General features: G+C 68.1%; 10 protein-coding genes across 10 annotated transcripts; 5 read left to right on the top strand and 5 right to left on the bottom strand.

Annotated features, from left to right (window-relative positions):
- Positions 1-26: 26 nt before the first annotated feature.
- RHOBADRAFT_43701 (uncharacterized protein) lies at positions 27-545 on the top strand (the record flags this gene model as incomplete). The annotated part of the gene is made up of 1 exon (XM_018414270.1): positions 27-545. A coding segment is annotated over one exon (519 nt), but the record flags the coding sequence as incomplete, so codon positions are not given.
- Positions 546-876: 331 nt separating this feature from the next.
- On the top strand, positions 877-3,517 carry RHOBADRAFT_26520 (uncharacterized protein; the record flags this gene model as incomplete). The annotated part of the gene is made up of 6 exons (XM_018412748.1): positions 877-1,198; positions 1,269-1,612; positions 1,734-1,818; positions 2,034-2,431; positions 2,510-2,578; positions 2,659-3,517. Coding segments are annotated over exons 1-6 (2,052 nt in total), but the record flags the coding sequence as incomplete, so codon positions are not given.
- Positions 3,518-5,056: 1,539 nt separating this feature from the next.
- Positions 5,057-7,840, bottom strand: RHOBADRAFT_53220 (uncharacterized protein; the record flags this gene model as incomplete). Its single annotated transcript, XM_018416735.1, has 9 exons — positions 5,057-5,391; positions 5,459-5,805; positions 5,867-5,985; positions 6,059-6,295; positions 6,356-6,459; positions 6,525-6,674; positions 6,742-6,767; positions 6,809-6,876; positions 6,974-7,840. The coding sequence occupies 9 exons, from the start codon at positions 7,838-7,840 to the stop codon at positions 5,093-5,095; spliced, it is 2,217 nt and encodes a 738-aa protein (XP_018271259.1). The 3' UTR covers positions 5,057-5,092.
- A 23-nt stretch (positions 7,841-7,863) lies between these two features.
- On the bottom strand, positions 7,864-10,240 carry RHOBADRAFT_53219 (uncharacterized protein; the record flags this gene model as incomplete). Its single annotated transcript, XM_018416734.1, has 7 exons — positions 7,864-8,127; positions 8,216-8,441; positions 8,509-8,578; positions 8,645-8,687; positions 8,750-8,860; positions 8,941-9,760; positions 9,838-10,240. 7 exons carry the CDS (start codon positions 10,238-10,240, stop codon positions 7,983-7,985), a joined length of 1,818 nt encoding a protein of 605 aa, XP_018271258.1. The 3' UTR covers positions 7,864-7,982.
- Positions 10,241-10,377: 137 nt separating this feature from the next.
- Positions 10,378-13,461, bottom strand: RHOBADRAFT_48388 (uncharacterized protein). The gene is made up of 13 exons (XM_018415135.1): positions 13,149-13,461; positions 12,956-13,065; positions 12,721-12,823; positions 12,521-12,633; positions 12,291-12,444; positions 11,631-12,212; positions 11,467-11,558; positions 11,383-11,402; positions 11,232-11,250; positions 11,104-11,159; positions 10,988-11,011; positions 10,867-10,916; positions 10,378-10,796 (listed from the first exon to the last, which is right to left on the bottom strand). The coding sequence occupies exons 1-13, from the start codon at positions 13,448-13,450 to the stop codon at positions 10,709-10,711; spliced, it is 1,713 nt and encodes a 570-aa protein (XP_018271257.1). The 5' UTR covers positions 13,451-13,461; the 3' UTR covers positions 10,378-10,708.
- Positions 13,462-14,005: 544 nt separating this feature from the next.
- On the top strand, positions 14,006-14,746 carry RHOBADRAFT_43696 (uncharacterized protein; the record flags this gene model as incomplete). The annotated part of the gene is made up of 1 exon (XM_018414269.1): positions 14,006-14,746. The coding sequence occupies one exon, from the start codon at positions 14,006-14,008 to the stop codon at positions 14,744-14,746; it is 741 nt and encodes a 246-aa protein (XP_018271256.1).
- Positions 14,747-18,248: 3,502 nt separating this feature from the next.
- RHOBADRAFT_14767 (uncharacterized protein) lies at positions 18,249-19,370 on the top strand (the record flags this gene model as incomplete). The annotated part of the gene is made up of 4 exons (XM_018412217.1): positions 18,249-18,452; positions 18,516-18,611; positions 18,689-18,925; positions 19,005-19,370. Coding segments are annotated over 4 exons (903 nt in total), but the record flags the coding sequence as incomplete, so codon positions are not given.
- An 858-nt stretch (positions 19,371-20,228) lies between these two features.
- On the top strand, positions 20,229-21,252 carry RHOBADRAFT_53215 (uncharacterized protein; the record flags this gene model as incomplete). The annotated part of the gene is made up of 3 exons (XM_018416733.1): positions 20,229-20,348; positions 20,409-20,657; positions 20,731-21,252. 3 exons carry the CDS (start codon positions 20,229-20,231, stop codon positions 21,250-21,252), a joined length of 891 nt encoding a protein of 296 aa, XP_018271254.1.
- Positions 21,253-23,273: 2,021 nt separating this feature from the next.
- Positions 23,274-23,568, bottom strand: RHOBADRAFT_43693 (uncharacterized protein; the record flags this gene model as incomplete). Its single annotated transcript, XM_018414268.1, has 2 exons — positions 23,274-23,372; positions 23,449-23,568. 2 exons carry the CDS (start codon positions 23,566-23,568, stop codon positions 23,274-23,276), a joined length of 219 nt encoding a protein of 72 aa, XP_018271253.1.
- Positions 23,569-23,879: 311 nt separating this feature from the next.
- On the bottom strand, positions 23,880-26,238 carry RHOBADRAFT_53214 (uncharacterized protein). The gene is made up of 3 exons (XM_018416732.1): positions 24,801-26,238; positions 24,430-24,683; positions 23,880-24,324 (listed from the first exon to the last, which is right to left on the bottom strand). The coding sequence occupies exons 1-3, from the start codon at positions 26,088-26,090 to the stop codon at positions 23,916-23,918; spliced, it is 1,953 nt and encodes a 650-aa protein (XP_018271252.1). The 5' UTR covers positions 26,091-26,238; the 3' UTR covers positions 23,880-23,915.
- Between the last annotated feature and the right edge of the window lie 185 nt (positions 26,239-26,423).

The raw sequence follows: 26,423 nt of genomic DNA, 5'->3' as shown, positions 1-26,423 counted from the left end.
GACGTACGCGAGTCGAGCCAGCGAAGACGCTCCAGGCTGACGAGTCGTCTACTCCCGCCGTCGTGCCGCCCTCGGCTCGTCGCACGCCGAGTCGGCACCCATGCTCTCGACTGCGTCGGCACGACGCCCTGCCCCGGTCGCCGACGCTCGGCGCGCCCGACGTCGAGACGGGCGTCGCAGGTGGGCGGCCCAAGAGCGAGGGTGCGGGCGCGGTCGGGCCCCTCGAGCGCGCCATGGACGCCCTCTCGGTCAACGGCGGCAGCGGCGGCGGCAGCGGCGGTATGGGAGGCGGCACGCGCAGCCTCCACTCGTCGCCGCGCATGACGGCGCCGCAGGTCGTCGCGCCGCAGCCGGTGCACCCGCCGCCCGTGCCCGAGGTCGGCTGGGCCGAGGGCAGCCCGCCGCCGCCGGTCGAGAAGGACCTCGCGCCTGCCGCGACGACGACAGGCGCCAGGCGGGCGAGCTTTGACGGGTCGTCGTCGTCTGCGGCGGCGGCGGGAGGAGCTGGCGCGAAGCCGGCGTTCGGGACGAGCATCTGGGGCTGAGGGCGCAGCGCGTGTGCGACGACGGGGTAAAGAGGGTCCTCTGGGTTCTGGGTTCTCTGCTTTTCCTTTTTCTGTTCTCTCCTCTCGGTCGGGGCTCTGCCTGCTGTGGTTAGACGAGCGTTGTTGGGCGCGGCCGCTGCGTCGCGAGGTGGATGGACACTTTCCAGGGTTAGACGGTCGCGCTCTCGCTGGCATTCTTATTCTCTTGTGCACTCTCTCGAGGCGAGGTCGAGCGAGAGGTTGACATTGCTTGCGAAGCGAGAATGACTTGGCCGTGAGCGAGCGCGAGCGGGGAGCGGGGCTTGACCTCGTCCACTCTGCTCGCTCCTCACAGCTCGCTCGCGAGGGCCGCCGAGATGGCGCAGCCTCCTCCAGCGAGTGCAGGCGACCCACTCGACGACGCAGACCTCGAGTTCGAGGCCGCCCTCGCCTCCCACGACCTCGCCTCCGCCGCGTCACCCAACTCGCGCACCTCGACCAAGGCGTCGGCACCCTCGGGCGACTACCGCGATGGCGCCATGTACGAGCCAGTCGGCTTTGGCGAGTTCGGCGCCTACATGCGCAACAAGCGCGCCAAGCTCCAGGTGCAGAACAAGGACCTCGTCGAGCAGGCCAAGGGCCTCCCGCAGATCTTCCGCGGCTTGCACATCTACGTGAGCAGCCTGCCTTCATTCTGTCCAGCTCGCATGAGCGCACGCTCACATGCCGAGCGCGGCCCCGCAGATCAACGGCTACACCGACGGCATCACCCTCCCCGAGCTGCAGAACCTCCTCATCGTGCACGGCGGCGTCTACGTCCCCTACCTCGACCAGAAGAGCCTCGTCACCCACATCCTCGCCGCCAATCTCACCCCGTCCAAGCGCCACGAGTTCCGCGACTACAAGGTCACGACGCCCAACTGGCTCACCGACTCGGCCAAGGCCGGTCGCCTCCTCGACTGGCGCGACTACTCGCTCCTCGCCCCGGTCGATACGCCGCCGCTGCCCAAGGGCCTCGAGGCGACGGCGGGCGCGAGGGCGGCCGAGGACGCGGCGCGTCTCGGGACGCAGACGGGCCAGCGCAGCCTGTTCAGCATGGGCGTCGGCAAGGGCAAGGCCAAGCCTGCCCTGACCGAGACGCGCGAGAGCCTCGCCGAGCGCGGCGCGAGGCTCGGCAAGGAGGCGCTCGAGGCGCAGGCGAGGGCGCAGGCACAGGCGCAAGCCCACGCCGCCATCGCCTCCTCGTCGTCGTCGTCGTCGAGCGGCATTGGCGCCTACTTCGCCGCCGGCCGCGGTGCGGTCTCGAGCGCCTCGTCGGCCCGGTCGCCGACCAAGCTCTCGACGTCGTCTCGCCCGACGACGCCGACCAAGCTCGAGCAGCAGCCCGTCGCCGCCGACGCGTCCGACCTGCCGTCGACGCCCGACCGCGCCGCCGCCAAGCTTCCCGCGACGACCGACTCTGCCGAGAAGCCGACGGCCGTCACGCGCTCGTGGCTCCCGCAGGCGCAGCGGTCAGAGCGGCAGAACGCGCTCCTCGGCGACCAGGACTGGCTCATGCGCCACACGTCGTCGTCGGTCGACTTCCTCGCCGGGTACTTTGCCCAGTCGCGCCTCCACCTCATCAGCAACTTCAAGGAGGACCTCAAGATGCTCGTCGCGGCGACGCAGCAGTCGCTCCCGTCGCGCAAGAAGAAGCTCACGGGCCGCGCGAGCGACGGCCGCACCGTCTTCCACGTCGACTTTGACTGCTTCTTCGTCTCGGCCGGTCTCACGTCCCGTCCTGAGCTACGCGGCAAGCCGATCTGCGTGTGCCACTCGCGCGGCAACGCCGATGCGGCGTCGAGCACGAGCGAGATCGCGTCGTGCTCGTACGAGGCGAGGGCGTGCGGCGTCCGCAACGGCATGAGGTCCGTCCCTCGTCTCTCTCTTTCGGTTGTCAGAGCAACGTCGTACAGCGCCCTGACTCTCGTCGAACCCGCTTGCAGTCTTGGCCGTGCGAGGGAGCTCTGCCCAGAGATCCAGACGATGCCGTTCGAGTTCGAGCTGTACAAGAGGTGCGCTCTACCTCTCTCTCTGTCTCGCTTCTACGTACTCTCGACGAGAGCTCCACCTGACTCGAGCCCGACGTGCGCAGCATCTCGATGACCTTGTACAGCATCCTCCTCAAGCACGCGTCGTTCCTCCAGGCCGTCTCGATCGACGAGGTCCTCATGGAGATCAAGGTCGAGCCGACCATCCTCCGCGAGCACGACCCGGCCCTTGAGCGCGCTCAGCAGATCCGCGCCGAGATCTTCGACGCGACGGGCTGCCCGGCCTCGATCGGCATCTCGCACAACATCCTCCTCGCCAAGCTCGCGACGCGCAAGGCCAAGCCGGCCAACGCGTATCACCTGCTCGCCGAGGAGGTCGACGAGTTCATCGCGACGCTCGGCGTCGACGAGCTGCCCGGCATCGGCTGGTCGATGCGCGACAAGCTCAAGGCGCAGCTCGGCGTCGAGACGGTCGGCGACCTGCGCAAGGTGCCGCCGCACAAGCTCGCCAAGGCGATCGGCCCCGACAACGGGCGCAAGTTTGCCGCGTTCGCGCAGGGCGTCGACGACCGCGAGCTCGAGCTCGGCAAGGCGCGCCAGTCGGTCTCGACCGAGGTCAACTACGGCATCCGGTTCCCGGTCGACCGTCACGACCTCGTCGAGCGCTTCGTGCGCCAGGTCGGCGTCGAGACGGCGAGGCGGCTGCGCGAGCAGGGCCTGCAGAGCCGCCAGCTCACGCTCAAGGTCATGCAGCGCCACCCCGAGGCGCCCGTCGAGGCGCCCAAGATGCTCGGCCACGGCTGGTGCACGACCGAGAACAAGGTGTCGACGCTCGCAGGCCGCAGCGGCGGTGCGACCGACGACGGCGACATCGTCGGCGAGACGGCGTGCAAGCTCATGCGCTCCTTGCAGGCCCCGCCGCACGAGCTGCGCGGCATCGCGGTCCAGTTGTCGAAGCTCGAGAAGGACGGCGTCCCGGTCGACCGAGTCCTCGAGAAGGGCCAGTCGCGCCTGTCGTTCAAGGTCGCGCCCCGACCTGCACCTCCTCCGATCCAGGCCGCGCAGCCGGTCGCGCCTGTCGCCGCACCGCACCTCGCCTCGCTCGGCGCCACCTCGACGCTCTCTCGTGCCACCGCCTCGACATCTCGCGCTCGCCTCCCGAGCACGTCGCCTCCTCCGCCTGCGCCGCAACGCGGCTCGTCGATCGAGACGGTCACCCTCACGTCGAGCCCGACGGACGACCCCGACGCGCCCTCGGCACCACTGCCGGCGGCGCAGTCGAGCCCCGCACGACCCGCTCGCGCTCTGCGCAAGGAGCCCTCGGCCATCGTCCTCGACAGCACGGACGACGAGGTCAACGACGCTCGTCCCGCACCACCTCGTGCCGCGTCGGCCGCTTCGCTCGGTCCGCTCCGCAGCAAGACTAAACGGAGCCGCACGCCCGAGGTCGTCGTCCCCCACATGTTCCGCACGACCAAGCGCCGCAAGGCCGCCGCGCCGACGTCGGCGTCGCAGGTCGACGACGCCGAGCTCGTCTACTACGAGATCGACCCGGGCGCGTTTCGCTCGTTCGACCCCGCGCTCCGCGAGGAGGTCCTCGCCGACGCACGCCGCCGCAAGCCCGCTCCTCGCAAGGACAAAATCAAGGGCAAGCCGCGCGACCAGGCCAAGGAGACGACGCCCGTCACGACCGAGCTTCCCGCCGACAGCGCCTTGCCCAAAGCGCCTCGCCCACCTCCCGACGTCGTCGTCCTCCCGCCGTCGCCGTCCAAGATGACCGACTCGCAGCTCGTCGCGATGGAGATCGAGCCGGACCTCTTTCACGCGCTCGGCTCGGCGACGCAGCGCGAGTACGTCAAAGCCGTGCAGCAGCGCAAAGCTCGTCTCGTCGTCGGCAACATCGGCGGCGGCGGCGGGCGCAAGGGCTCGGACGGCCGGCCTCGTGCGCCGGTCCTAGACGTCCCTGTGCGCAGGCCGCCCCGCTTCGGCGGCCAGGTCGACCTCGACGACATCGAGGACCGCATCGAGGTGTGGGTCCACACCGAGCGCGACGGTGCGCCCAACGGCGCCGACGTCGACAAGCTCGGCCGGTTCGTCGAGAAGTGCGCGGCGAGCGACAAGGGCCACGACCTCAAGAAGGCGACCGACGTGCTCAAGTGGTGGAGCTACGTCCTCGAGGTCGAGGTGGGCAAGTGTGCCACAGCCGAGGGCACGGCGGCGCTCTGGTGGGACGGGTACGGGCGCGTGAGGGAGCGCCTCGAGTGGCTCGTCCTCAAGGAGACGGGTTGCAGGCTCAAGATTTTCTAGCTCCCCTCTTTTCTCTCTCTTTGTGCGCTTCCTCCGTCGCTTTGTCGTTGTAATCCGATTCGTCGTTCCTCTCCTCCTCTCGCGTCGTGCGCCTCCCGCGTTGTGGCCCTCTCCTCTCTCGCCTCTTCTTGCGAGCGTGCTCCTGCGAGGGCAACGCTCGAGACCGCTTTCTGGCTTTCGTCGCCTCGGTCAATGAGCCATGCGGACCATCTCCAAGTTGCACGCCAGACCTTACTCGCCCTCGCCGCCATCGTCCTCCTCGCCCTCAAGGTCCTCCCACGAAGGCCACGCCTCGTCGACCTTGACGCCCTTCTTCGACCCTCGGCAGATGGCGTCGCACGCCGGCAGCTTGTCGAGCTCGTCGCAGGTGTGGACGTGGTCGAGAGCGCGAGGCAAGTCCCAGTCGCGCCAGTGTGTCGCGTCGGGAAAGTCAAAGTTGATGATCTTGACGACGGGCGCACGGGCCGACGAGAATGAGGGCGAGCGCAGGAGAGCGAGGAAGGAGGTGAGGGTATCGGTATGGCGCAGGTCTGCGGGCGAGTGCGAGGCCGTCAGGCCAAGACTGAGAGAGAGAAAGAGATGACGTGGCGGACGCACCCAGCTCGACGACCTCGGCCAGCGAGGCCACCTTCTCGTTGCGCCTGCGCAAGTCCTCCCCGCTCCACTGCACGTCGAGCCGCAGCCGAGACCCAACTCCCTCGCCGTCCTCGACCGCCGAGCTCGACGTACTCGGTAAACCGAGAACGCTCCCGCCGACGAGCTCGCGCGCCGCCCAGGCCGGGTACCTCGGCTCGACGATGGGCACGCCGAGCGCTTCGGCGATGTGCGGGATCGGGAACGACGAGTAGATGCGGCGCGTCTGGCGCGAGGTGGACGAGGAAGACGGCTCGAGGTTGAGGAAGGTCGCGTGCGTCGGCGGGAGGATCGTGCGGGACGTGTAGTGCCTGTCGAGCCGAACTGTCAGTCGATGTCTCAGGAGGAGGAGAAAGGAGAGAGGGGACGCACGCCGCAGTGAGGAGGATCTTGAAGAGCTGCTCGACATCGTCGCGGTCGCCGCTCAGGTGGTCGACAGTAAGCAGGGGCGGTGGCTCGGTGTAGTACCGCTCGACGTCGCTCCAGAAGCCCTGCGATGTCGTACGAGAGTCAGGTCGGAAGCGAGCGAGACAGGAGAGAGAGAGAGAGAAAGCGAGGGCGTACCTGCGCCTTCGAGACGTAGACCTTGGTGCGCGTGTCGTCGCCGCAGGTCATGTGCAAGTACAGCGAGTGTTGCCGTGCCGCATACGGGCGGTCGATCTCGAAGTGGTGGCTGCGGAAGAGGTTGTCGTCGAGGACGTGGACGCGCAGGCCGTTCTTGGCGACAAAGTCGGCGAGGAGCGGTTTCCGACGAGGGTCGCCGCCGTCGAGGTGCTGCCGCAGGAGGGCGGTGCCGAGGACCTGTCGAAGAAGGTGTCAGTGATACGCAGGTGAGGAGAGGTGGGAGGGAGGGGGGTGCACCTCGTTAAAGTTGTTCTGGTCCCGGCTCGTCTTCTCCAGGTCCATCTTGAGCACCTCGTGCCAGGCGTCGGCCGCGGTCTGCGAGCGTCGGATCCACATCCAGCCTGTCGTCGTAGAGAGCCGAGTGATTAGTCCCAGGGCTGGAAGTAGAAGGCGGACGAGGACGCACCAGTGTTGAAGTGGTCGAACGAGTCGTTCTCCTGCGCGACGAGGTCGTGCGTCGCCATGAACGGCTCCATGTACGGGTACGGGTCGTAGCGAAAGGCGACGTCCGAGTCGACGAAGAAGAGGTCGCGATGAGGAAGGACCTCGATGAAGGCTGCGAGGGGAAAGGAAAGTTAGTGAGGGAACGATGAGAGGGTCCGTGAGAGCTGACGCAGGCGCACCTGCGAGTTTTGGCCAGGTCGAGACGCTGCGCACGACGTCGAAGGTCAGTCGAGGATGCGAGTAGACGCGGCGAGGACGCTTGAGCGGCCCGGGCCTCGTCGCGAGGAAGAAGGGGAGATCGCGACTGACAGGATCTGCGAGGCTCGGCAGGGAAGTCAGTCTCTGCTGCGTGTCGATACGCTCCCGTACGGACCGGGCGCCGAGAGGGAAAGAGAGAGCGTCTTGACGCACCTTGTCGGGCCGATTCCACCTCCAGCCGCCGTACGCGTACCCGCCGCCTGCGTCCCGCCCGTGCGCGTCCTTGTACTTGGCCACCTCGTCGACGCACCCGTCGTCGAGACACATGACGACGAGCCTCGTGTCCCTCACGCGGCCCTCGCGCGCGCCGTACCGCGCCCTGCGCTCCGAGTTGAGCCGCTCGACGAACGCGTGCAGCGCCGCTGTGCCCGTCCTCGCCCACAACGCGTCGGCCATCGTGAGCCAGACATGGGGCTGCTGCGCGAGAGGCCGTGTCGGGGGACCAAAGTGCGAGTCGAGGTAGGCCGAGAGCGAGACGGAGGGGTCGTTGGAGGCGGCGGAGGCAAGAGGGTGGAAGAGGCCGGCTCGAGGGGTGCCATCGGCGGCGGCGCGCTGCGGCGAGACTGGAGGGAGCTTGAAGGAGCGACTGTGCGCAGGCGAAGGCGACTGGGTCGAGTAGTCGTGGCCACGGTCGCCGGCTCGGCGGACGATGGGGGCGCCGAGGAGGAGGATGGCGGCGATGGCGGCGGCGAACAGCTTCTTGGCGCGAGGGCTGAGGCTCGCAAACGCGTGCAGGAGCGCTGCCGGGGTGGCCGGGAACGAGGGCGAGTCGGACCCGCTCGGGCGATGAGATGAGGGCGGCGGGAGCGAGATGGAGGGCGGCCGGGTCGGGAGCAGGGCGAAGCGCGGCCGCTGCGTGCTGTACTCGGCATCGAGCCCGAGCCTGGCCATGCGCGCTGGCGGTGTCGAGAGCGAGGCGGTGGCCGTTAGAGTGGGAACCGGCGTCGCCAAGGCGTCTCGGCCGACGAAGGTCAGAGTCGACGCGTCGACGTCGCGTGCCTTTTCGTCCTTGTCGCTCATGGTCACGCTCGCACAGAGAGAGAGAGGGCTCAGACGGCTTCGTTTCTATCGCGGCTCGACAGAGGGGCATCTACACGTCGTCGGCGGTCCCGCCGCCTCCCGCCTCCTCGTTCCTCCCGCTCGCTCCTCTTCCGGCCCGCGCTCACGACTCGCCCTGCACGCGGTCCTCGTTGGCGTACGCCTGCACCTTGGAGAAGAAGAACGGCTTGCTCGGCCGGATCGGCAGCTCCTCGAGCTCGAGCGTCTGCCGGTGCTCGGTCGCCATCGACAGCATCTCGAGCTTGTTCCTGCGAGCGCGCACGCACAGTGGCTTCGAGTCAGGCGCCGTTCACTCGCTGTCGGTGACGAGGAAGAGAGAGAGAGAGGGGGACGCACATCCTGCCTCGAGCCGTGCTCTTGAGCTTGCACTGGATCCGGAAGCTGTACTTGGGGTCCTCGACCGCCGGGTCCTCGAGCCCCCACAGCTCGACGAGCTCGCCGCGCAGGCGCCATCGGCCGAATGTGAGGCCCTTGAGGCGGAGCGTCGGGTTCAGCTTGCGCACGACTTGACCGGGCGGGTCGGTCGTGAGCAGCGAGAGGGCGAGGCCGTGATGGTAGAAACCTGCGGACACGTCGAGAGAGGTCGGTCGAGGGAGGACGAGACGATCAAGAGGGACAGGAGGGCTCACGGAGGTAGCGGTAGAAGGTGATCAGGTGTGTCGGCGCATAAATCGACTGCGTCTCGCCTCGGCGAAGGTACTGCGACGGGCGAGAGCGTGAGCGGCTTCCTCGTGCCGCCGAGAGATGAGGGGCCGGGCGACGCACCGTGACGACCGAGATGTAGACGCCGTCGAGCCGAATGCGCGGGCTGGTGGACGGCGAGGTGTCAGTGCTCGTCCGTGCGCGACCTCGAGGAGATGGGGGACGCACTGCTCGATGTAGAGACGTCGCCAGTCGGCGCCATGCTGCTTGACGAGCTGCTTGGCGTCCTCCTCGCGACTGATCTGCTGCGGCGGAACGTAGGTGCGCAAAGAGAGAGATCTGCAGGACGGCGAGGCGCGAGTGAGTGAGTGAAGCCTCCTCGAGGAGACTCTACGAGGACGAGCGAAATGAGGACGCACCTCCACAGCCCGGTATCGAGCGTGAGGACCCTCGCTGCACGACACACGCGAGCGAACCGCTCGAGCGCCTCGACGTCGCTCTTCCACGGTCTGTCGACGTCCGCCAGCTCGAGCTCTGCCTCGAGCAGGACCATCTCCTCGCGCAACGTGCGCTTGCGCAGGCGCTTCGGGCCCTTGGACCGGTGCTCCTCGGCCGACGGGTCGGCGTGCGCCGACTTGGGCGGCGGGAGCATGCCCGACAAGACGAGGTGGCGGAGGATGAGGAGGAGGACCTCGCGCGGCAGGTCGGCGAGCGGAACAGGTTGGTCCTCGTCGAGCGGGATAAAGTGGAGGGTGTCGAGCGCTTGGGCGGGCGTCATGGCGCCCTTGCCGAACGCGTGCGAGGTCGAGGCGGGAGGGCGAGATGGTGGTGCGGGTGGAGGTGGGGAGGACGGGGGGAGCGCAGGCGGTTGTGCGCGTCGCGGCGAAGTTGGGCCCTGGGCGACGGCGTGAACTGGCGGTGGTGGGCGCTCGTACGGGTTCTCGGCGATCGACTTGAGGAGCGAGTTGAGGAGGAAGGCGGTGCTGCTCGGGTGCGTCGAGTCGGCGTCGGCGTTGCCCACCTCGCGCTGCGCCTCCTCGGCGCTGCGGTGCTCGTGCTTGGCGTCGTAGTCGGGACCGAGCTGGATCGTGCGCTCGAACCGCCATTCTGCGGCGTCTGGGTGCGGCGCGGGTTCGGCGGCTCGGGTCGCCGCGTGCTTCTGCGCCGCGACCGAGGCGCGGTTGTAGGCGCGGTCGACGTCGGGATCGAGGCGAAACGCGGTGCGGTAGTTGACGAGAGCTGCGGGCGTTCTCGAGTGTCAGTTCGTGGTCTCGCGGCGCGATTCTGGGAGGACGGGGGAGGATGCCGGGACGCACCGTCGTTGAGCCGTCCTTGTTTCTCGCTCTCGACGGCGAGAGAGTAGAGCTCGAGTGCGCTCGCCGGCCGCTCGCGCTCCTTGCCCTTGCCCTTGTCGCGCGGCGGCGAGGCCGGCGGCTCGACCTCGTCATCGAGCTGCACGCCGGCGACCTGCGCAACGAGCTCGGCATCGGCCGCCGAGTGGTCGGGCTGCTGGTCACTGCTGGTGGACGGCTTGGGCCGTGGAGCGGCGGCGGTTGCTGGAGCTGGTCGGGGAGGTCGGCTCAGGGAGGTGGAGGTGGGCGCAGTTGACGAGGGAGCAGCGGGCGGCTTGGTGCGCCGCGTCTCGGCGAGCCAGGCTGCGCGAAAGGACGCGAGCTCGTCCTCGAGTTCGCCAGCAGGCTTGGCGGGAGGCGAGGACATGGAGGCGAGGAACGAAGCGATGAAGATGGTCGGGGCGAAGGGCCGCCGACCACGACCGCGTACGAGCTGCTCTTTCGCGCGTTGCGTCGAGCGCACGCTTGCCAATGTAGCTCTCGGGAACCCAGCGCGCGGCGAGAGATGTGGAACAGACGAGGTTGCAGTGCGAGACGGCGGATTAAGCGTGGCTCCGTCCGACGACGACGGAGCATGCGTGCGAGGGGGTGCGGCAAGAACGAAGTAGACACATGGAATGTGCGAGAGCAGCGACGCTGACTCTGCGCGATCTAAGGTGGGAGGCTCGACGAGGGCGGGAGGGAAGAGGCCGGCGAGCCGTCCGAGGGGAGGAGGTCTAACTGGGTATCGAGAGGATGGACGAGGTCATATGGACAACAGGGCGGCAGCACCGGCGAGAGAGGAGCGAGAGGGAGGAGAGGGGATGAGACGGGAGGAGAGGGAAGAGCGAGGCGCCTAGTCGAGGACGACGGCGTTCTTGCTCATGCCGCGAATCTTCTTGCCGTACTTGATGAGGACGAACGGGATAGGGATGAAGACGATACTGTAGGGGAGAGCGCAATGTCAGTCTCGGGGTTGCGAAGGGGCACGAGGAGAAGGAGCAGGGGACGTACGCGAGGCCGCCGAGGAGCGAAGAGGCGCCCTGGATGCCGAGGCGGGCGTACTGCAGGTCAAGGACGATCGGGTCAGTCTTCTGAGCTCTCGAGATAGAGGAAGAGTGCGAGTATAGCTCACCATCTGCGTCGTGAACAGCGGGAACTGCAGGTTCGAGAGGGAGAGTCAGCGAGGCACGCTCAGAAAGGCTCGACAGCGAGCGCCATCGGGCCGAGAAGAACGTGAGAGGGACGTACTCCTGCTCCGAACGCACTACGTACGACCGTGTTGATCGAGAGAGCACTCGCGGCGCCTGTGTGTCCGGGAAGGTCGACAAGGTCAGTGTAGGTCCTTGGACGGGCGGCGAGGGAAGGCGAGGACGCACCCCAGAGGTAGCAGTCGATCTGCAGAGGACGTGATCGAGGGAGAGAGGCGCGAGGCGAAGAGAGGCAGAGGGAAAGAGGGCGAGGATGGGTTTGGGAAGGTCAGTGCACGTTCCTCGGGGCGACAACGAGGGTGAAACAGAGTGGACGGACGATGTAGTTGAAGCCGGTGACTGTGACACAAGGATTGGTCAGTGTCGAGTCGCAGGAGAGGTGAGGAGACACGAGAGGACTCACGGAAGACGTAGAGGACGCAGGCGCCGAGGAGGACGACGGCGAGGATCGGGCTCCAGATGCTGATGTGCGAGTAGGCTCCCGTCCAGCCAAACCTGGTCGAGGGGAAAGAGACGAAGTGAGCGGACACGCGCAGGGAAAGAGAGGGAGGGGAGGGAGAGGCGCACCAGAAGAAGCTGATGGCGAGGGCCGGGGCGGCGTACATGAGGGGCTTGAGGCGCTCCTCGGGCGGGACCATGTGCGGCTTGATGGCGTGGTGGATCTTCATGTACTGGCGGTTGAAGTAGGTGACGTAGCCGAGGACGCCGAGGGACCCGCCGGTGAGGAGGGCGAGGAAGACGAGGCCCGACTCGAGCGGGTTGAGGCCGTGCCTGCCCTCGAACACGATCGGGATCGCCTCGAACAGGAGGTACACGACGCCGTACACGAGACTCATGTAGAGCGTGATGACGGCGAGCATGGGCTCCTCGACGATCATGATGAACGGCTTGAGGACGGTGCGCTTGAGCGTGCCCGTGATGCCGTCGTTGTTCTTCTTCTCGAGGGCGGCGTGCCACCGGTCGTCGCCCGTCTCATTGCGCAGGCGCTTGGCCTCGGTAGCGAGGATGTAGGGTACGTAGGTCTCGGGAAGGAAGAACACGATGAGGAGGCCGCACGCGCCGGCGAACAGGGTGAGGGTCCAGAAGATCCAGTACCAGTCGACGCCGCGGACCTCCATGGCGCCCGAGATGATGGGCGCGAGGGCCGGGCTGTCGAGGAAAAGGGACGTCAGTTGGACATTCGGGAAGGCGGCTCGAACCGGATCGGCGAGAGAGAGGGAGAGGCACCCGGCGAACGGCATGAGCGCAAACACGGCGAGAGCGTCACCGCGACGGTCGGCGTCCCACAGGTCGGCGATGACGCCGCCAGACACCGTGAGCGGCGCGGCCGCAAAGCACCCGCCGAGGAAGCGGAAGACGATGAGGGACCCGATGTTGGGGGCTGCAGTCGTGGAGGTACAGTCAGTCGACGTGCACGATGACGAGGGGAAGCGACAGATCGAGAGAGAGAGACGTACCGAGCGCGCAGCCGACCTGGAAGCAGATGTACGGGATCCAGACGAGGAGGAAGACGAGGCGACGGCCGTAGCGCTCCGACAGCGGGCCCCACAGGAGCGGACCGAGGCAGTAGCTGCACGGGACGAGGGTCAGCTCTGCCCAGCTGAGGCGCGACAAGAGAAGGGAAGCGCGAGTTGGGGAACGAGAGAGGGGGACGCACCCGGCGACAAAGATCGAGATCAAGAGGATGCCGACCTCCTGCGAGACGTCAAAGTGGGTGATGATGGACGCGATGAGGTTGGACGGGGCGGACGAGGCAAAGGCTGGACCGAGGAAGGAGGTCAGCGAGGTGCTCTTGAGGAAGGAGGTAGGCGGGGACAGTGCGGCTCGCTCGCTCGCCCACCCGGCTGGACGGCTGCCGGCGCTCGACAGGTAGACAAGGTCGCTCGACTCACTGGCATTGAGGACGAGCAGGCCGGCGAGGCCAGTGATGGCCCAACGGTAGGCGACGCTCCAGGTGTGCGGGTTCAACGACTCGCGGCCCTTGATGGTGACGAGGAACGGGCTGCGGCGAGGCAGAGAGCGTCAGTCAAGAGTCCTTGCGAGGTCCTCCCTCACCGCGATGCTGAGAGGAACCGGTCGACGCACTCGTCCTCCTGCTTGGGCGGCGCCGGACCCTTCGACTCGGCACCGTCGTCACCGTTGCCGCCCTCCTTGCCGCCCTTGTGGCCCGCCTTCTCGAGGTCGACAGCGTCGCGGTCGGTCAAGGTCTCGCCCGAGTGCGACGAGTGCGACGACGAGCGCGCGATCTCGTTCTCGGCAGGGTGCTCGGCCCCCGACGACGATGACCAGGTGGAGGCGGCGGCGGGTGGTTGGTGGTCGTGGTGCGGTGCGGCGTGTGCGTGTGCAGGGGCGGCGAGTGCCGGTGCGCCAGTGTGGACGGCAGCCATTGCGCGTGTCGAGAAGCAGGTGCGCGTTGGTGGGAGAGGGGAAAAGCGAGTGCAGGAGGCCAAAGTTGGTCGGCTCGCAACTCGGCGGAGAAAGCACTCTCGGCCTCCGCACACGGAGGCGGGGCGCGACAAGTAAGACAAGCACGTCGGACGGAGCTGCTCACAAGCTGAGCTCATCAAACGAGCTGCACAGCTTCCGCCGAGCGCGCCGGCCGACGGCGGAAGGGTCGCAATTCACGGCGCCGGTGCTTCCGCTCGAGCTCTCGCAGCTGCCCGCAGCGTCGCCCTGCCGGCTGCAATCGACGCCGCTCCAACGCGATCCCGCCTCGAGTCCGACCGAGAGGAGGACGAGGAGAAGCACGAGAGCGACCACGGCGAGGAGCAGCCTGCTTGAGCGGCGACTGGAGCGGCACTCGCTGCAAGTGCAGATAGCAGTGCAGAGGCAGCTCGCGCTCGCAGTGTGGCCCGAGGGAGAGCGACGAGGCGGTGTGCTGCTGCTCCTCCTCGACCGACGCTCGCGCTCCGACTCGCACAGCACACACCCGAGCTGCCGACATGCTCGCCCCACAGCTCCTGAGAGCAGCCGCACCGGCAGCGCGCGTGCTCCCACGCCGTTGCGCAGCGTGCTCGTCCTCCCTCCCTCGCCGTCCATGGCCTTCCCCGCACCCTCGCCTGTTCACCTCGAGCGCGCCCTGGTCGCTCCCGCCCAAGCCGGCGACTGCCGCAGCCAAGGGCTCGCGTGTCGTCAAGGACGAGGACATCCCGCACGAGGTCGTCGTGCTCGTCGACCCGGCCACCAAAGGCCTCCTCCCTCCCTCGACCCTCGCCGGCCTCCTCGCGTCGCTCGACCGCACTCGGTACGCGATCCAGCTCGTCGACGCTGCCCACGACCCGCCCATCTGCCGCATCCTCGACAAGAAAGAGCAGTACCAGCGCGAGAAGGACAAGAAGGCCAAGGCGCAGGAGCGCGCAAAGGCCCCGGCGACGACGCCCGGTGCGGGAGGCGGCGCGCCCAAGGAGGTGCACCTGACGTGGGGCGTGTCGGCGCACGACCTCGAGCACAAGCTCAAGAAGGGCAAGGAGATGCTCGCGCGCGGCAAGCGCGTCCTCGTCTGCCTCGGCGACAAGAAGCGCGTCGCCGTCAAGGCCAACCAGGACGTGCGGCAGCAGGTCATTCGCCAGATCCAGCAGGAGCTTGCGGGCGCAGGCGAGCTGTCGGCGCGCCCGGCGAACCGCGAGGGGCTCGTCGTCCTCGACTTCAAGCCGGTTGCCGCCGCCGCCGCCGCCGCCGCCTAGAACCTTGTGCGTGGACTTTCGCCGCCTCACTTGTCACTCTTTACAACCTGACCAGCTCTTCGTGCAGGTCTGGCGCCGCCGCACGCCGCCTCTCGCCCTCCTCGAGCCGTTCGACCTTCTTCTCAGCCCCCTCTCGCCCTCTCTCCCTCCTACCCGAGCCTGTATCACATACCCTGCAGTCGCATTGTCTCGTTCCTCTGTCCACGAGCGTCGGCGACCATTGGCTCGGAGCGTGCGTCGTGAGCCGTGCGCACCGTCTTGTGCCGCGGCGGCCGCAAGAAGTGAGAGGATCGAGAGCGCGCACGGGTAGCCGATCTTGTGAGAGTGGAAAGCTGCAAGCTGTGCACGCCTGGCAAGCTCTGATGCAGCGCGGCAATTTTCGAGTCGAGCTGCTTCGGTCCGCCTCGCCTCGTCGCGTGCGCCGAGCCTGAGGACCTCGTCACCCTCGTCCACCCTCTCTCGAGCCCGCCAGCCGCCTGCACGTGCCGCCCAGTCCACCTGTGGGACTCTGGCCAAGGCCTGCACCCTCCCCCGCGCGTCCCACCGCCCTCGCCGACGGTCCCCTCCTCGTGGCCCCCTCGCTCAACATCGTCGCTCGTTTCCCCGGCCTCGACTCGCCCGCCGCGCTCGAGATGGCCGCCCAGCCGTCCACGCCTTCGATCAGCAAGGGCGCCAACGCCTTTGGCAAGCTCCTCAACAAGCTGCGCACCCCGACCGGCGCCGACCACAACAACGCGCCCGAGGGCGAGCGGTCCACCCCTCGCTCGGCGTCGCCGTTCAGCGCCATGATGGGCCGCAGGAGCAGCAGCAAGGCCTCGCTGCGGTCCTACTCGGGCACCACCACCACCAGCGCCGCCGCACCCCCGTTCCCTCCCTCGCTCAACGGCAGCTCTGCCTCGCTCGCCTCCAACCCGGCGACCAACTCTCCGCCTCTCACGTTCGACACGGACGACGACGACCTCGACCTGCCCCAGTTCGAGTCGGAGCGCATGTCGTACCGCCCTCGCGGCAGCGGCGGCGACGGCTTCTACGCCCACAACCTCGCCTCGTCGTCGACCCTCGCGTCGACCGCCTCGGCGACCGGCGACGGCGACTACACGGCCCTGCCCGCCCCACCTCGGCCCTCGACAAGCATGTCGACTCGCGCTCGCGGCGACAGCGTGAGCGGGAGCGGGAGCGGTGGGGCGTGGAAGGGGTCGCTCGCGGGCACGGCGGGCGCCAGGGAGGCGGTCGGCAGCCTGAGCCGAGGGTTCGGCAGGGGCACGGCGGGCCGAGCGCTCGACGCATCGGCCGCGCAGGGCGACGACGACGAGTTGACGCACAAGGTGTCTCGCAAGCCCGACGAGGTGCGCTCCCTTCCCTCCCCTCGCCTCCCATGTCGCGTCGTCCGCTCACACTTGCTCCTGCGCAGCTCGCTCCGCCTACGCGCGCTCCCCTCACTCGCCTTCCGTCCAACGACGCTTCTCTCTCGGCGTCGCAGCCGTCCTCGCACCCTCACCTCGCGAGCACCACGCCCGGCCTGCCTCGCGCCGGCCTGTCCAAGTCGACCACCTCGACGCTGCCGAGCGCCGGCACTCGGCGCCTCTTCGCGTCGCGCCCCGGCGGCGGTGAGCGCATCGTGGGCCGAGCACGACGTGTCGTCCAGCCGGTCCAGCCGGCAGCGGCGACGCCCGAGGGCCCGATCGCGAGCGAGGCGTACGACGGCGACCAGAGCCGGAGCGCCAAGGAGGACAGCCCCGATGCGTCTGCGGGCACGAGTACCGACACTTGTGCGTCCTCTGGCTCTCTCCGCGACGTGTTCGCGCGAAACTGACCCGGATGCTCCTGCAGCTCCCGACATGGCTCCTCCTCCTCGTCCTCGACCGCCCATCTCGCCCAACAGCCACGGCCGCTCGCTCTCCGAGCTCCCGCCTTCCTCGCCCAAGATCGCCTCGGCCGAGCGCGCCGCGTCGACCGTCACCATCGGCGCGTCGAGCTACCTCGCCAAGCACTCGGTCTCGTCGAGCAACCTGCGCCCGAGTTCGTCACTCAGCAACTACAGCGCGTCGGACAGTAACAACGACGTGTCGCCGCCGGCCATGGGCAGCTCGTACCTGAGCGCGAGCGCGAGTGCCCGTGGCGCCAAGCTCCACCCGCAAGCGCAGGGCAGCACCGCCTTCCGCAACCGGTTCCTCAGCAGCGGCTCGAACCTGTCGATCAACGCCTCGTCGTCCCTGTCGTCGTCGCAGCAGCAGCACTACTCGCCGCCGTCGGACGCCGCATCCGCCTCGGCCCAGCCGTCGCCGCCCATGCTCGCCCAGTCGCTCTCGTCGTCCACCTCGACCGGCAACGGCGGCGGCGGCGGCGCCAGCTTCCGCCTCGCGCCTATGGGCGGCGGCGGCGGCGGCCTGTCGTGCAAGAACAGCGTCTCGATGATGTCGTCGCTCGCCGAGGACGGCCAACCCGCGGTCCGAGCGGCGTCGCTCGACATTCGCCGCGAGGCGGTCGCCGCCCGAGTCGCCGGGCAGCTCAACGAGCCCGTTGCCGCCGGTCGAGCGAGCCTCGACGAGCGTCGTGCCTCGCCGCCTCGCGAGCGCGACATGATGATCCCGTACGCGCACCGCCGAGGCACGTCGGTCTCGCAGGACGCCAACCAGGAGACGATCAGCAGCAGCTCGTCGGCATCGACGCACGGCGGCACGACGCTCGTCAACGGCTCGGGCGGCGGGCTCAAGCGCAGCAACAGCGCGACGATCACGCAGGGCTCGCTCATGCAGCCCGCCGCGCCGGCGCAGCAAGTCTCGCGCCCGGCGTCGAGCATGGCCATGTACCGCGACGACTCGCACGGTCAGCAGCAGCAGCAGCAGCCTCAAGCGCGCCCGCAAGTCGCGCGCATCCCGTCGGGCCAGCAACAGCCGCAGCCGCAGCCGCAGTACCAGCAGCTCCCGCCGCCCGTCCTGGACGTCCTCCCCGACCAGCCTCCAGCTCCCGCCACGTCCGCCTTCCAGCCCTACCACGACGAGAACGCCTACGACCCTCGCTCGTACGCGCGCCCGGGCGCGCCTCCCACCTCGGCCGCTCGGCCCGCCCTCACCGAGGTCAACCGGCCGTACGCTCCTCCTGTCGGCGTCGCGCCGTCGACCCAGCCCCGCCAGGGTGCGCCGATGTACGGCTCGACGTCGCAGCAGTCGAGCAGCCAGAAGGACTACCACGTCCCGCTTCGGGACCGCTCGCCGGGCATGGCCGAGGCGACGCCGAGCGTGACGGTCCAGCAGCAGCACTACCAGAGCCAGCAGGTGTACCAGCAGCAGCAGTACCTCCAGCAGCAGCAGCAGCCGCACCTCGCGATGCAGATGCAGCAGCAGCTCGGGTACACGCCGGGCGGCGAGCCGCAGCAGGAGAAGCGCCAGCCCAAGCCCATCATCGTGCGTCCACGTCTCTCTCTCTTTCTTCTCGCCGTCACAAGATCCCTGACACGACGCTCTCGCAGGTCAACGGCAAGGCGTACCACCGCGCCGGCGTCCTCGGTCGCGGCGGGTCGTCCAAGGTGTACCGAGTCATGAGCGCGAGCAACGAGCTCTTTGCGCTCAAGCGGGTCGACACGCGCAACGACGCCGAGTCGCGAGCGAGCTTCATCAACGAGATCACGCTCCTGCGCAAGCTCATCGGCAAGCCCGAGATCATCCAGCTCGTCGACTCGGAGATCCAGGGCAAGTATGTCATCATGGTGCGCCTCCCTCTCCCTCCCTCTCTCCTCCGGCCTGCCGATCTGACCTCGTCGTCGATGCAGGTCATGGAGGCGGGCGAGACGGACCTCAACACGCTCCTCGCGAGCCACGCCGGCAAGCCCGTCAGCCTCAACTTCATTCGCTACATCTGGGAGCAGGTGCGTCCTCCTTCTCTCTCTCTCTTTCGCTCTCACTTGTTCGCCTCAGGGATACTCACGCTCGGCAACTCGTGCAGATGCTCTCGGCGGTCCAGGTCATCCACGACGAGGCCGTCGTCCACAGCGACCTCAAGCCGGCCAACTTTGTCCTCGTCAAGGGCCGCCTCAAGCTCATCGACTTTGGCATCTCCAAGGCCATCGCGGCCGACACGACCAACATCGGGCGCGACCAGCAGATCGGCACGGCCAACTACATGCCGCCCGAGGCGCTCAACGACACCGGGCTCGGCCAGGGCGGCAAGAGGCTCATGAAGGTGCGTCCCTCGCTCTACGCCTGCCTCTCATCCCTCGACACGTTCCCTGACTATGCTCTGCATCGTCGCCAACTCGCAGCTCGGCCGCGCCGCCGACGTGTGGTCGCTCGGCTGCATCCTGTACCAGATGGTGTACGGCGGCGCGCCCTTCTCGCACCTGCGCGACATCGGCCTCAAGGTCGCCGCCATCTCGAACCCTCGACACCGCATCGCCTTCCCCGACCACGCCGTCCCGACAGGTCGTCGCGGCGAGCAGCTCACCGAGCACCGGTTCAAGGTCGGGCCCGACCTGCTCGACACGCTCAAGAGCTGCCTGCGGTACGAGCCCAAGGAGCGAGCGGCCATCCCGGAGCTCCTGCAGCAGCCGTTCCTGCGGCGGTCGGGCGACGAGGCGACGCCAGGTGCGCACCCGCTCCCTCCTTCCTCTCCTCGAGCCCGTGACTGACCCGCCTCGTTCTCGCGCAGCTGCCGCCCCGCCGAGTCGGTACCCGCTCATCAACGACCAGCTCATGGAGGCAGTCATCAAGTGCGTCGCCGACAAGGTGCACAAGGGCGAGATCCGCTCCGAGCTCGACATCGTCGACATCGCCCAAGTCCGTCTCCTTTTCTCCTCGCCCTCTCTCTCTCGTGCGCCTCGAGCTTACCTGAGTCTTCGCGCAGGGCCTCATGCAGCAAGTGCGCGACGTTCAAGACACGCTGCGGCACTAGCGCGCCGTCCTCGCCCTCGACCTCGATACCCCCCTCCCCGCCGGTTCACCCTCGTCCTCCCTTTTCATACCCTTCGCATCGCCCGTCGTTCCATCTACCCTCGCACCTTCTCCTTCTCTCGCTCGACCACTCTCTTCGCCTTTCACTCGCTGTGTACCCCCTTCCTTTGGCCCCTCTCGTCAGTTTCCCCTCGTGCCGTCGCGCGCCCTTGTGTCCCCTCCTTACTCTCGTTGAACCTCTCTTCCTTATCGTTCCCTTGTGTCGCTCTCGAGCGTGCAACAATCGAGACGAAGCACGACCGAGCCCTGCCTGTGAGAGCGCGAGAGGCCGCCATCGTCCAGCGCACGGGCCTCTCTCTCTGCCGGCGAGCCGACTTTGCGCGTCGCCCTGTGAGTTGGCGCGCTTCCTCTGCCTGTGTGGCGCCTCGAGAGACAGTGCTGCGCCCTTGCTGGCCGCTCGAGAGCTGCTCGCTCTGTACGCGCCTCTCGCCGGCACTCCGCGTTGTCTCATCAGCCTGGTCCTCTCGGTTCTCCTCCCTCTCTCACATCGCCTCGTCGACGAGCGCAAGCCGGCACAGCTGCCGCACCAGCCCGCCATGAACCCCCCACAGCCAGAGCCCTGCGTCGTGTGCGGCGAGCCGACCTCGACGCGCTGCTCGAGTTGCTCTCGCGCCGGTATCGACCTGTTCTACTGCAGCGTCGCCCACCAGCAGCTCGTGCGTCCCACTCGCCTGCCCCTCTAGATGTGGCGTGAGCTGACACGTACCCTCCCACAGGTGTGGAAGGCCCACCGCGCCCACTGCGGCCCGAGTTCCGCTCACCCCTTCCTCGCCTCGCCCATCGACCGCGACGAGCTCCCGTTCATCCTGTCCGCCACTCGCCGCGAGATCCCGGTCGCGACGTTCGCGCAAAAGTGGTTCGTGCTGCCCGCCTCGCTCTCGTCCGAGTGCGCGAGAAAGGGCCGGGTCAGCCTCGAGCGCGCTTTCGCGACCAGGAGCGGCATTCCCGCCAAGCAGTTCCGCAAGGTGGGCACCCCTAGCCTTGTCAGACTGCAAGGAGCAGGTGACAAGACGTTAAAACGGTTGCGCGCGTCTGCAGATGGCTGTCGACGGCCTCACGACGAGCCAGCGCGGCGCCAACTTTGCCGACGACGACGTCCAAGCCTGGCTCCGCGAGCTGCGTCACTACACGTGGACCTTCTTCGACCTCGCACCGTCGCCTGCGTCCTCGCCCTCGCCCATGCCGCCGCCGGCCGAGCCCGCCCGTGTCCACACCCTTCCCCTCACGACCCTCGCCGCCACTCTCGAGATGGCGATCCGCCCGATGCTCGACCCAGGCCAGCCCCTGCCGCCCCTCGTCGACAGCAGCTTCAAGCACCGAGCGCTAGTCGTCGCCGCCGTCCTGCAGGCCGACCCTCCCGTCCCGCACCTCGTCCCCAAGGCGCTCAAGACGCTCCTCGTCTTTCTCACGCCGTACTACGCCGTCTCGTCGCTGATGGACACGACGGTGCACCTCGGCGAGCTCGCCGGTATCGTCGCGCCCGTGCAACCCGTCTCGCTCGGCGTCGTGAGCGGGCTCGGCGGGCGCGTCGTCGGGTTCTTCTGCCGCGCGACGGGCTGAGAAGGGGGACGGAGCGACGGGCAGGAGGGAGCGCTTGAGGCCGTAGCGAGCGAGGGCGCGCAATGTACCTGAGAGTGTCCTCTGCGAGCGAGCAAGGGAGAGAAAGAGGACGCTGTGCGAGGAGGATCGTGAGCAGGAGAAGGTCGGTCACGAGCTTGCCAGACTGCGCCCCCTGGACCGGTGTAGCTCTCGATCGACGACTTGTAGCGGTTGCTCGAGCCTAGCGCCTCCCGCGATACCGCCTCGCGACGTGACTCGCTCGACTCGACGTCGAAATGGGAGGTCGAGGAGGGGAGGGCCAGTTTCTCGCGCTCAGACCTCGCTCTTTTTCGGTCCAGGTGCGCTCGAGCGAACTATTGAGGCGTTGCTCGACGATGGGCTCGCTTGCGCTGACGTGGAACGGGAAAGCCAGCTCGACTTGGCGTCGAAAAGGGAGGTCGAGGAGGCGCCGGTCCTTGGTACGCTCGTATAACTGGACTGCTCGAACCGCTGCGGCGCTCTGAGCACTGTGTGACGACGATCGTGCGACGAGCGACCGACGAGAGAGCAGTGCACGGCGGCTCAGAGAGAGGGTCCGAGCGAGCCTTCTCAAGTGGACCGCTGCCGAGGGAAAACTCTCGCTCCTGCTCCCGTTTCGCCTCGGCTGCTGAGCAGACCTGTCTAGCAGCCTTCTGAGCTCGAGCCGAGCAGCTTGGGCGAGCGAAAAGGAGCGGGAAACAGGAGCAGGTCCACGTGCAGGGCAAAACGCGAAACGCAGCAAAAGAAGAGGGTTGGCGCGCGGCGCGGCCGGGGTGCGACTGGTAATCCGAGTTGCATGCCGGGGGCGTGGCGACGCTGAAGCGTCATTCTTTACAGCCCGGTATCGTGCCCCAATCTCTCGAGGTAATCCCGCAGCTGATGTTGGGAGGAGAGCCGAAGAACCTAAAGGTTCGACAAAGGAAAGTACTACTTTGCAAACGCACGCAACACGCATCGGGTTCACCTCCCGCCGGTCCTCCCTCTCGCACCTCGACACGCTTGGACTTGGGAAGGTCGCCATCGTCTCGAGCATTTTCTGCTGCACGTCTGGGTACCCAACATGGACCCCCTTGCGCGAGATGGCGAGCGAGGAGCGAGGAAAAACGTCGGACGAGGAGGGCGCGCGCGCCGGCTCGGCTCGCCACTTCCCCACATGCTCGCTGCTCTGCCCTCTCCTCCTGCTGCCACAGAGCTCGGGTTCGTTCGAGGAGCAGCTCTGTGAGGTGTGTGCCCCGTACCGAAGCACGAGCGCGCAAAGAGCGAGCGTTGAGAGGGCGACTCGTGCTCGAGAGGAGGAGAGGCTAGCTGCTTGCTCGAGCGGTGCTCCCGAGTTTGCTCGTGCACTTCCGAAACTCGCTCGAGAGCTCGGCAGAGTGTAGCTCGAGAGGTCCGGCGACCGTGCGCTGGCCCTTGGGAGCGGTCCGAGCGTCCAGTCGAGGTCAAAGCGCCGCAGCTTGTCTGTACTCGGCGCGTTCGCTTTCGCTGCGCCGCTCTCGAGACACGCCGTACACATCGTGTAGAGATGCGACAGAGACAGAAGAGAGCAGCGAAGGAAGAACGCCTTAGCATTACGAGCGAGTTCGCGGCCCGCCGTGCAGCTCGACTCGCTTGCGCCCTCGCAGGTCTCGAAGCTCTCGACGCTCTCAAAGCTCTCAGCTCTCTCGAGGCGCAGAGAGGGTACATGTGTCTCGTTGCTGCACGCTCGCCGCCCCAAACTCGCTCAGCTCGACGCCCTGATCGTGCACTCGAAGCGGCCGACCTCCTCGCCGCGCCTGATCAACCTCGTCAACTCGATGCCGGGGACGATGGGCGCAAGCACGTTGGAGAGGGCGGACAGGCAGGGGTCGGCGGCCTCGACCGAGTCCGGAATGACGAGATGGCGCTGTATGAAGTTGAGGACGGTCTGGATGGCCGCAGCTTGAGGCCATCCAGACCCTCCTCGACTTCATTCAGCGCCATCTCGTCGTCTGGACGGCAGCTTACCTTGATCCTGTCCGCCGTCCTCAAGGCAAGCTGCCGATGATCGTGTGGTCGATGTCCTGGGCGAGGTAGATCGGCGGGAAGTACTCGAACGCGCGAACTCCCGGCGGCAGGACCGAGAACTTGTACGGGATACGACGAGCCAGTAGGTCAGTGCATGCTCACGTGGAGGAAGATGGAGAGGAGAGCAGGACGCACGAGCTTCTGGTGGTCGCGAGAGCAGAAGAAGAGGTCGACGCCGGCGTTGGCGCAGCTCGAGCACCGGTTCTCGGTCTCGGCGCCGCGCACGAGGCACGCCTGGGCAGATGACGAGTCCATAGATGATGACAGGCGAGCTTGAACAGGGCTGGCGGACCGCCCGAGGTTGGTGGGAGGAGGGAGAGGCGACGGAAGTCGGAGAGCTGATGAGGATGAGGGGTGACGCCGAGAGGCGTGTGCTGGACGAGCGTGTGACGCGGTGCTGTTGGGCCGGCTGTGCGACAGGTAGTGACAGCGCTGTGCTGTTCTCGCGCCGACTGGTGAGGCGTGGAGGCGAGACGAGGGAGCGGCGAGGAGCAACTCAGCGCAAGCCTCGCGCTCACGGCCGAGTCGCGCTCGCTGCGATTGCTCGGCTCTCTGGAGCCAACAGGGGCGCCATGACGTCTATGCACAGCGACCGAGATGCGCTACGACCCGACAGCCCAGCACTCGAGCCCGACAATCTCAAACTTCCTTCCCTCGCCCTCGTCCTCGTCGTCGTCCTCCTCGCCGCCTCCTCCCTTCTCCCCCTCGCGCTTCTCCCCCCTTACCCCTCGTCCTCCCCCAACGAGCGGCTCGTTCCCAAACGTCTCGCTCCTGCCCGTCCACCCACGCTCAAACACGCCGTCGACCCACAGCCCAAACTGGCCGTCCTCGCCGCCGCCAAACGCGAGGAACGCCTCGCCGCCGGTCCCGCCGAGCGGCGACGCGAGCACGGGAGACGGCGTCGACGTCGCGTAGGCGTAGTACGTGTTGCGGAACGTCGGCTTGAACGACTGGACCGACGAGCCGAGGCGAAAGTCGTGCGGCGGGAAGGGCGTCGCGCGCCACAGGAAGCTGGACGAGAGAGGTGCTGGTCAGTACCGTGCGCAAAGAGGGCGTACGTCGACGCCAATCGCGACGAGAGAGGGAGAGAGAGAAAGAGAGAAAGCCGGGACGCACCAGCTGCCGTCGCCCTGCCACCTCGTGCTCCCCCTCTGCTCCCTCGCGCCGTCCCTCAACGCCTCGCTGACGTACGCGCCGCACACGTCGCCCCTGCTCGTCTTGACGACGAGGACGAACCCGCCGTCGCGCGACGCGAGGCCGCGCTGGAGCGACGAGAAGAGCGTCGTGAGCGAGATGCCGTGCTGGTCGAGCGAGTAGAGGAGCGTCCAGCGCGACGAGAGGCGCAGGCGTGGCGGCAGAGATGGACGGATCTGTTGCGAGGGGCTCGAAAAAGTCAGGACTGGGGTCGTCTCGGGGCTGTCGCCTCACGAGGCCGGTCAAAAGCTCGGAGGGAGAGAAAGAGGGACGAATGGGAGAGGTGGACGGACCCCTTCTGCGACGTCGTCCTCGAGCACACGCTGCACCCCGGGGCGCAACCCGACGAGCTTGACCGGCTGCGCCGTCGGGTCGAACCCTCCCGTCCTCGCTCCTCCCGCTCCTCCGCTCGTCGTGGCCGCTCGAGCCGGCGATGGCGGCGACGGCTTCCTCGCCGACGTCGACGCCGCCGACGGTCCTCCCTCGGCCGGGTGCGCCGAGCCAAACAGGGACGAGAAGCCGCTCGAGAGGGACGAGCCCGCTGCGGCGGCGGCCGACACGGGGAGCGACGCGGCGCGCCCGAGCGTGCCCATGCCGCCGTGCGCCGGGGCATGCGCGTGCGGCGAGGGGGGGACAGCAATCGGCTGCGCCCACGGGGACGGCGCCGCGCTCGCGCGCGCCGAGCTCGAGCCGGCGCCGTTGTTGAGCGGCAGCTCGGGGGTGCCGCCCTGGAACTCGCCCCACTCGCCGCTCGTGTCGCCCTGGCCGACGCTCCACTCGCCCTCCATGGCCTGCTCGATCAAGTCGCCCGCGCCGGCGCTCGCGTCGCGGATGCGGCGCCACGCTGCGCCGGCGGCGCTGCTCGCCGCGTGGAACGGGTCCGAGAGGATGGATGACTCGGCGGGCGGGGACGAGGGCCCGTGCGGGAACGACGCCGTGTCCATGAGGGTCGACAGGCGGCGAGGGGGCGAGAACGAGGCCGAGGGACGGCGGTGCAGGGTCGACGAGGGCGAGTGCGGCGTGCGGTGCGTGGTGCGGGTCGGGGAGGAAGGGGACGGGATCGGGACGGCGGGCGACGCCGGGAGGGAGGTTGGCTCGTCGGCGTAGGACGGCGAGAGCGGGGTCGAGTGCGGTGCCGAGGGAGGAGGAGGCGCGAGAGGGGTGGGAGGGGTCGGGGGCGCGAACGGGCCGCGGTCGAGGTCGCGCAGGATGCGCGTGTTGCGCTGCTCCTGCGCGAAAGTGGCGTGGCTCGCCGCCGTGCTCGAGGTGGCTGTCGGTGCAGGCGAGGGCGAGTGACGGGTGGACGGCGACGGGTCGAGGGCGAGAGAGCCGAGGAGGCCGCCGAGCGGGTCGGTCCCTGGCTCGACGCCCTCGGCGTGGACCGGTTGAGGTGTCGGTGCGGCGAGAGCTGGCGTGGCCGAGCTGGACGATGCGCGACTTGACGGGGCGGGTGCGGCTGTGCGAGGTCCGGGGAACAAGGCGCCGAGCGGGTGGGGGGACGACGACCTGGACGACGACGACGAGGACGAGGCCGTGGGCGAGAAGGGATCAAAGTCGGACACGTCGATGGTGCTGGCGGGCATGGTCGGGCGTGCTTGACCGTGGTGCGAGAGGAGGCTGGCGGCCTCGAGATGACGGAGCGGGGACGAGAGGTTGCGCGGACGTGGCGGCGACGAGTGGCGCGTCGCAGGTCAGGCGGTGTGCGTAGCTCGAGTGTGAGGCAGCAGCAGTGCAGCACTGGCCTGGCTGTGCGAGATGGGTCGAGCAAGAGCGCGAGCTTCGAGGCTGGACCGGTCCTCCGCTCGTCCTGCGACCAGCTCGCAGCAGAGCCCATGCTGCACTGCGCTTGAGCTCACTCGCTGCACATAGCCGCCCAGCCCACGCACTGCCTCGAGCCCGCGCCCACTCGTGCGTCC

The sequence above is a fragment of the Rhodotorula graminis genome (genome assembly GCF_001329695.1).
Source record: "Rhodotorula graminis WP1 unplaced genomic scaffold RHOBAscaffold_6, whole genome shotgun sequence".
NCBI classification, from domain to species: domain Eukaryota; kingdom Fungi; phylum Basidiomycota; class Microbotryomycetes; order Sporidiobolales; family Sporidiobolaceae; genus Rhodotorula; species Rhodotorula graminis.
The sequence above is the reverse complement of the archived record's forward strand: the minus strand, read 5'-3'. Positions and strand labels throughout refer to the sequence as shown.